At 43.5% G+C, this 8,512-nt stretch overlaps 1 protein-coding gene across 1 annotated transcript in view; it reads left to right on the forward strand.

Moving 5' to 3' along the window:
* The window catches only part of LOC104159794 (von Willebrand factor-like), a gene marked incomplete at its 3' end in the record, with an annotated part of 40,697 nt that extends 34,502 nt beyond the window's left edge, over window positions 1-6,195 (forward strand). Inside the window, exons 9-12 of the mRNA XM_009697794.1 lie at window positions 894-1,032; window positions 1,632-1,732; window positions 4,762-4,957; window positions 5,980-6,195. Coding sequence (XP_009696096.1) covers window positions 894-1,032; window positions 1,632-1,732; window positions 4,762-4,957; window positions 5,980-6,195 — 652 coding nt within the window. The remainder of the gene's footprint in view (window positions 1-893; window positions 1,033-1,631; window positions 1,733-4,761; window positions 4,958-5,979) is intronic.
* Window positions 6,196-8,512: the final 2,317 nt, after the last annotated feature.

Here is an 8,512-nt window from a genome sequence, read left to right on the forward strand (position 1 = left end):
CGCCATCTACCCTGATGGATGAGAGAGAGGCAGCGGGAGGTCAGCAAGCGGAGACAGCTGGAGAGAGGCAGGGAAGGGGGGCCAGGCCAACGCGGGGAGGGAAGGAGACCCTGGAGGGAGGTTATAACCTGGTCGTGAAATTAATTGACCAGTTACACATGGGAATAGATGAACTAACCTGGAGACTGAAAAGGGTACTGAATCAAGCAGAGGGGAAGAAAGGGGATGGAGGAACGGAAGGCAGGGAGAGGTACGATGGAGTCGGGAGACTGCTGGGAGTGAAGAGGAGTATCAACCTGCCTTACGGGACACGAGCAACAGCGAAGTCACAGGCTTTGGAGAAATGTGGTGTGACGGGTCGTACGCACCATCTACGTCTGTACCCTGCATTAGAAAGCTCTGATAATGCATCTCTGAGGTCATCTGTGCTTGCAAACTTGCAGAACGGGTTTCCACTGAAACTTCTCTCTCAAAACCAGGGAGGAGATCCTGGGGGTCTGCAATCCCTGTTCCTCATCTGCGTAACACACACCTGGGAAAATAAATAGGACAAGTCTTGGGCAGTGCGAACCTCACAACGGTTTCCCAGGCTGATGGGCTGTGTGGGGCAGCGAGCCCTTCCTGCCTCTGCCGCAACCTGGGGGGGCTGGATGCCGGTCACCCGGGGGTCCGGTGTAACACCTGCGGATTGCTTTCCAGGCTGCAGATAGCTCCCTGGTGTGTGATTAGCAGGATAATGGAAGAAAGGCTGCCACCCTAGTGTTTGTGTAGATCCATAAAACCATTGAGACACTTAACACCTCCCGAATTAGATGCTGAAATGCCTTCTGGGGGCCTGGGGCTAAGTCACCGATAAAGCTTGAGGTTCGAGGTAAATTTTCCCTTCTCTGTAGTGTGCAGATGATCCTGATGCCGTGTGCACTCGCTCAGCTTCTGTCCGAATCCGGGATATGGACAACAGCCTCATTAAAATGAAACACGGAGGAGGAGTTTCACTGAATGGACAAGACATACAGATCCCTTTGCTACAAGGTGCGTTTGCACGGGCTACCTCTGGCCAGCCACTGAAGGGGTCCTACTTTCTAGTCTTTTCTGGCATACCTTAGCCTAGTTTAATCAAAAAGTGTTTTCAATACCAAATTCTCACTTGCAGCCTCTTCTAGAAGCTCCGTCATTTCAGCTTCTCTCCATGCAGCCGACACATCTTGGCTCGGCTCCTCTAAAATGAGGAGAATTAAGCTGGTCTGGATTTGTGAGATGTGATCTTGAAAACCACTGTTGGTCTATGCTTTTAAAAATTATTATTATATTTTATCCAGAAGCTTAAAGTCCCTCCAGTTATCTTCCAAAATGTCACAGTTAATGCCTGAGGTTTTGCAGAATGCATATATATCCTCTCCTAGAGCTTCTGAGTGCCTTAAAGCAGAGCCTATGGACAAGTTCATGTAGATGTAAACTGCGGAGCCGGCACAAAGCTTGGGAAGTGCGAAGCGGGCATTGCTGGCACCCCTTGCTTGTCCCCTGCTCTGTGGCAACCATGCTGTTGGGCTTTTCAGCATGACACAGCAGTCCCAGGCAACAAAACGCCGTATCCTGGGTTGATTGACTTGACACTTTGTGATTGTCTTAAGGTGCCCTCCGTATCCAGCGCATGGTGAGGACTTCAGTTCGCCTTACCTATGGGGAAGATTTGCAGATTGACTGGGATGGTCATGGTGGACTCCTAGTAAAGGTATTCTTTTTCTTTCTGTCTTATTTCAGCCTTTTTGCCCCCTCTCTTGTCCCATCCAAACATGTACAAAGATTTTCTTGTCTAAAGTGAGAAATTGCTTTGTGTTGCATGTTAGAAATTCCATTCTCTTTGGCTACCCCCGGAGTGATATACAGGTCCTTTTGTATTCCAGAAACAAACATTTTCATCCTACAGCATCTTGGCAGATATTTTTTTTTTCCCCTCTCTTTTTTTTTGTGCAATGACAGCCATTATTAACCATGAACAGTTTTGTGTTTTGTTGAGCAGATACCCTCCAAAGTGGATTTTCGCTTTCATTTGCTTTGACTGTCCTGTCTAAAGCAATGGATTTGTATGACTTAAAATAAGGGAAGAATATGGCTCCAGGGACACAGTTACTCATAATTTCCAGGAAAAATCAATTAACTCATAGAAGATATGTTGCATGCTCCTTCTACTGTGAGGAATGTTTAAAGTCACCCTTGATTAACAATTAGGGTTTGTCTGTGCTGCAGACCGCAGTGGAGTGTAGAAATACCCAAACCAGGTTTAAAAAAAACAAGCTCCAAGGGAAGCAATCTAGCTGCAACAACAGAATGCGTTACGAAAACCACTTTTTCTCTGTGTGTGTGTGTGTGTGTGTTATAAGCTGCCAAATGATTTGCAGCGCAGAAAAGCCTGTGAGGGAAAGGGGGAAGATTATTTACTGTAGAATATTCTCCTCATTAGCTGATAAACCATCGCAGGTTCTCCAGCTAAGCCATTTATCGCCCTCTTTGCTCGTGCAAGAGGCTGTTTTCTTTTGATGGTAGGTCTCAAAGACTACAAGTGTTGTCATTGAGAGTGTATTTGCTCCCTTGGGAGCGTGAGTCTGCCTGTAGTGTTGCTCCCTGGTGTGATGACCTGCAGGTTATGGGTGCTAAGTCAGGGTGATGTGCTCCCGTGTGATGCTGGGCGGCTGCGGACCTGCGTGCTCCTGCCATGTTTGCGTGGACAGGTGCTTAACCACAGCTCTGCTGCCTTTGAGCCCCGCTTGTAACAAGGGATCTGCAGCTGGGACCTGCGTGGGCTGGTTTGGGTCACTGAGAAGAGTTTTGCCAAGAAAGCCAATTTTCCTGGGGTTTTCTACTGAGCAGTGACCGCTGCCCTCTCTGAACCATGGTATTGCTTTTGCACTCTCCTCCCCTGCCCCAAAATCTGACTTAAATGTCACGTCTGGCACAGTGTAAAAGCTCACGAAAGCTAGTTCAGAAGTGAGTACAAGAGTTGAAAAGACAACAGAGAAGAAAGGTCGAGAATAAGTTTAGAAAGCATCCATGGTTTTGTTGTTGTTGTTTCAATCTAGCCTGTATCTCTGTGCTCCAGGGGTCTGAGAAGTTGGTTTTGGGCTGAGAATAATTCAGTTCAGTCCCTTGGCACATCTCAGAAGTTTTGGCTTTCCTCAGTATTCAAAGTATTTTTCTGCCCAGTCAGAGTCCCGTATAGCCTGGCAAATTCTTTCTTACAGTTAAAACAAATGTAATTTTCTGCTCCAGATCCTCTACCCATAAAAGCAGTGGAAATTTCTCCTCTCATCTGCATTTATGCAGTTCTGCTCCGAGCTCCTTCCCTCACTGCATATCTAAAGCATCTTTTTAATTGCCTTTGGAGAGTTATTTATGCTGTATTTGTAGGCTGACCTGTTGCCAAGTATTTCTGACAATTGGGGGAAGTGATACACTTCCATTACCTTGGCCAGGCTTCTGGTAAAAATTCTTTCTATGTTCCTCAAGAAGGCTCCCCTTTCTGTGACCACTTGATATTTGTGATTTGAGCTTCCACTTGAAAATACGTCAGAATTTGGATTTGTATGAGTCATTGTCTGTCTGCAGAGTACGTGAAAAAGTAGCTTCCTTGGCCATCGCAGTAATAAGGATACGTATCCTCAAATAATTCATGGTTATTCCTTTCGTTACTCCATATTCACTCTCTGACCGCTGTGTTTGAAGAGAGGGCAGTATTAGGTTGTATTTTGGAGCATGTTTTTATTTTGGATTATACAGACAACCAGTTTTCTTCAACGATGTGGTTTTTCTACCTTTTTTGGTTGTGGGTTGTGTTTCACTGGGCACTCCTGCCAATCTGACTAAAGCAGCACTCTACTAAATGCATACAGAGAGCTACTTTAGCTTTAAAGCACCAAGTCAGCTCCCGAGGACAGTACTCGTGATGCACCAGATCTTTACTTCTAATAGAAACTGATAGTTCCTACTAGAATAAAAGATATTGGCACCTTTGTGTTGCAGCTGTTGCTTAAGAGATTTCCCCCCGTTTACCTCTAAGTTTAGGGTCTCATTTCAACTGTCCCTTGATTTGCAGCAAGAATAATGCAGGGTGAAAAGTCCATCTGCTGCGTGGGTTGTTTGCAGTGCTGCTTTTAGTGCGTCATGAGTTTCTCTAGGCAGGAGGAAGCTCTAATATGAGGTAATGTAGCTTTAGGGGTAGTAGTCTCTTATTTTATTAATGGTCCTTAATGTTGAGGAAAACAACTCCTCCAACATTGCCTCTGTTTTGTGACAAAACAATCTCTTTAAATTTTCTTAATCTTCAAATTTTCTTTTAAAATGTGAAATGGTTTCAGGTGCAGTATTTTTTCCCAAATTACTACTGGAAATATAATCATCTCACTATATTAAAAAATGCAACCCCCCACTGTTGCCCTGTTCGTTTATAGGAATGAAGGGAAAAAATAAGTAAAGATCAAACTGGAATGCTGATCAAGGCACAAAAGCCATTTTTCTCCTGGTCACCTGCAGTTACCCTCGAAATTATCACTGTACCACGCAAAAATTGTCCTGCTGCTACTAATAGTAGGATTTTTGTTAGAAGTTTAAAATTGTAGTACAATGAAATTGTGTCTATAGTATTTTAATGTGTATTTGAGAATTTTCTTGATTTGTTAAATTGTGTATGGTTCATCCTTTAGTAAATCTTGCTATAGGCTCGTGACCTATTCTGGAAGATGACCAGGCTAATGTTGTGTTCCTTAGCTGTCTCCGGTCTATTCCGAAAGGATGTGCGGGCTATGTGGAAATTACAATGGTAACCAAGGGGATGATTTTCTTACACCTTCTGGCATGGTAGAAGCTCTTCTGGAAAATTTTGGAAACTCCTGGAAACTCAACGCGGACTGCCAAGACTTGTTAAAACAAGACAGTGACCCCTGCAATCTCAATCCTCGTTTAGGTACTGAACTCCATCCAAAATTAACATGTGCAGCAAACTGTGATTTTCTGTTTTACATAACAATAAAAAAGAAAAATAAGTAAAAGAAAAATAAAGGGAAGAAGCTAGTGTTGCTTGCATAACCAGAGGGGTGGTTGTAATCTCTGTTTAAAAAAACAAAACAAAACAAAAAACACAAACAAAACAAACAAAAAAACGAAGAAAAAAAACAGATACACACTGATAGATGCAGGCTTCCTAAGGAAAATGTAATGTTTTGTGAAAATTGAAAAAAAAAAAAAAATCAGTAATGTGGAATCATGCTGCTGTTCAGTTTGGAGCACAGTCAGAGGTAGACCATCACAGCCACAGCACAAACTTGTGCACTGAAAATACTCTAACAAGCGATAGCAATAGTATGTTTATCTTCTGGGTGGACAAAACACCCGGCTTCTTCACTCCTCTGTCCTTACACCTTACACACTTTTCCTGATCCCTTGTCTCCCTTCCTTTACTGCATCCCAACAGACGGCCTTCCTCTTTTCCTTCATACTGCTTGGCTGTCCTGGTTGGACATAGGGAGAAATTCTCAGAGGCATTTTCTTGTCCCAGGTGTTACAGCAACCTCTGATTTCTGGGAGGAGGAAGTCCAGAGAAAATTTTATGGCTGTAGATCAGAGCAGGCAGTGGTGATTCATGAGTGTAGTGCAGCCTAGAAGGTTTAATTTTGCAAATATAAAAAGCAGCAGAAAGCAGAGACCCTGTAAAAGGAAATACAGCACCAGAAATAGTGGTAACAGAATATAAAAGCATTGCTTTTCCTTGATTTGTTTTACTAGTGAAACATTATTCTTTTAGTGGAGCTCATGACCTATGAGCTATGATGCTATCTATGCCTACTTGATCCTGTTTTATTCTTCTGTGTGTTTGTTGTTTTTTTTTTCTTTTACAAAAGAAAAAGAAAATGCTTACTGTAGCTCTTCTAGCTTTTCTTGAAAGCCACCGATTGATTCAGTGCAAGCGTGTCATTTTTCTCTTTTTAGCCAAATATGCTGAGGACTCCTGCTCAATTCTGATGTCTTCTGCATTTGAACCCTGTCACCATGAAGTCAGTCCCACTCCCTATGTGAAGAACTGCCGCTTTGATGTTTGCTCCTGCTCCAATGGCAAGAATTGTCTGTGCTCTGCGATTGCTAATTACGCCGCAGCCTGTGCTAGGAAGAGAGTCTTGATCGAGTGGAGAGCACCTGACTTCTGCTGTAAGTGAAATGCTCCTAAAGCCCACTTATTTTCCATGTCCTGAAGGAATTTCTTGGCAGTATCAGATGAGAAATCTAGAATGAGATGATTTCTGCGAGGTGCCAAATATTTCTTATGGCAAATGATGAGAGTGTATATTTTTCCTCCACTCTAGCAGGGATGCAAAAACTGTTCACAGAGACTGCTCAGCACTGGGGGAGAGAAGCGGTCATCTGGCATACTTCAGCAGAGCTTTTGACTGGATTTCCATTTTCAGCTGTATTTAAGTTTTAGCTACTCACCTGGAAGCTTTCTGAATATCCCAGGGTAGGAATCTCCAAGTGATTTCTAGTAATGTATGAATTGCTTTTTTGGTACTTCCTTCTTTCAAGGCCCAAGCTTCCCAACTCCTGACCTCGTCAGTGACTCCTGACTTTAGCCAAAGTTGAGGGTATGGAGGAAGCACAAAGGCTTCTACTCGGTCAAGGGGTATGATAGAACAGAATCATGCAAGTATAGATAAACTTGTATCAGAAGGGACATCTGGCAGTCTTCTGGTACCACCCCTGCTCATCGCAGGGCTAACTTACAGCACATTTCCTGGGGTCTTGTCCAGACAAGTTTTGAATATCTGCAAGATTGGAGATCTGACAACCTTCCTGGCATCCCTCTCTCTTAGCAGTTTGATTATCACCCTGTCAGTGCAGAGGTCTGAGATCTATGTCACAGCTCATTTCTTGTACGCCATGCAGCTGGTGGGTGAACATAATTTTTCTAACCACATACGAGCTCCTTTCCTCGTTCTTCTTGTGTCTAGTATGGTGTGGCAGCTGGTTCAAGATGAGATCCTGGAGCTTGGTCAGCAGGCTGTGGGTGGCACCGCTGAGCCAGGCAAACAGGAGCTGCGTCTGAGGCATTTTGTGTAGACATTCAACTCCTCTCAGAGTCAGCGAGAGCTGAGTTTTGAATTTCCCTGAGGCTTGTTTGCAGGATGCCGCTTGTAATAAATGGCAACCCTAGTTCAAAAGCTTGCAGTCTAAAAGATGAGATGTTGCAAGAGGATAGAATGAAAATTCAGACTGCAGATTTGGGTTAGAGAGGTGGGGTAACAGAAGGAATAGGATGTTTTTGCATAGATCCGTCCAGTGCAAGATTAATAGCCAAACTGCTAAGAAGCTGGAGCAGAAGCAGCCAACATTTTTTTTTTTTTTCTGTTAGGTCAATGGGGTAGGAAAAAAGATCCATTGCAATGGAATTTTAATGGAACATGGACATACTTTTCCCCATAAATATTTGTGAAACCGATGTTTTTCCATTTTCCTGAGCAACTTTGCTGTTAAAGAAAGAAGACAATTGAAAATTCTGGGGAAAAGCATGTATGCTTGGCAGCCTTCCAGATCTGTTCTGCTACTTCTTCCCAAACAGGGGTGGGAAAAACATTTATAAACTCTGTGGAGAGAGAGAGAGTGGAAGAGAGAGAGAAAGAGAGGTCCCTGGCCTTCCACCTGATAGGGTCTGTACCTGTAAAGTCAGCTTCTGCAGGCTGGAGAGTATTTACTGCGGATGAGAACAAAACCAGTTTGTGTTAAACTGCTGCATGATTTCATAATATTTTACCTAATTTATGTAAATGTTCAGATAGTGGAATGGTAATGTAATAAAAATCCTTTTAAAAATGTGCAGATCTGGAGACTGAAAGAAAGAGCAGCGATAATGCACCATCGTTCTCTCTGTAATTGAACAAGTCAATTTTCACAATTAATCTTTAATAGTGCAGAGCTGCTTCCTCCTTTCTGTGCATTACAGAGCGCTTTATGCTCTCAAAGTGACGATTTCCCTGATTGCAGATCCATCAGCCTCCATTAAATAATCCTGATGCCCTAGACGTCTCCTGTCACATAAAGGAGAACAATTTTTCTTTTAATGGGCTTGAGACGTGAATGCGCAGGTTGTGTAATTTGTGCTGATGGCCCAGTGCACTGAACATGTGCTCCACTCCTGCCTTGGTCAACGGAGATTGGGTTTCTTGGGAAATGACTTGACAGAACTGGTTTGCTTGATTTGAAGCGGATAAGTGGCAGGGAGGTAAGTCATTAGTGTAGCGTAGTATTTCTGCTGTGTCTCAAGCTAACAAGCGCGTTCATCTCTGACATCTTTGCAATTATTTTAGTTGCAGTTTGATTGTTTAAGAGCTGACTTGTACCTTTGCAGCCCACCATGAATAAGCAACAGAGCCAATCCCTTCATGCTGCATGGAAGGAGCAGATAGGATATACTGTGAAGGGCTGTCTCTGTCCTCCGCGTGCATGTAAAAAACTGGCTGGATGGTCGGGCCCA

The sequence above is a fragment of the Cariama cristata genome, unplaced genomic scaffold (assembly GCF_000690535.1).
Source record: "Cariama cristata isolate BGI_N322 unplaced genomic scaffold, ASM69053v1 scaffold10113, whole genome shotgun sequence".
NCBI lineage: Eukaryota > Metazoa > Chordata > Aves > Cariamiformes > Cariamidae > Cariama > Cariama cristata.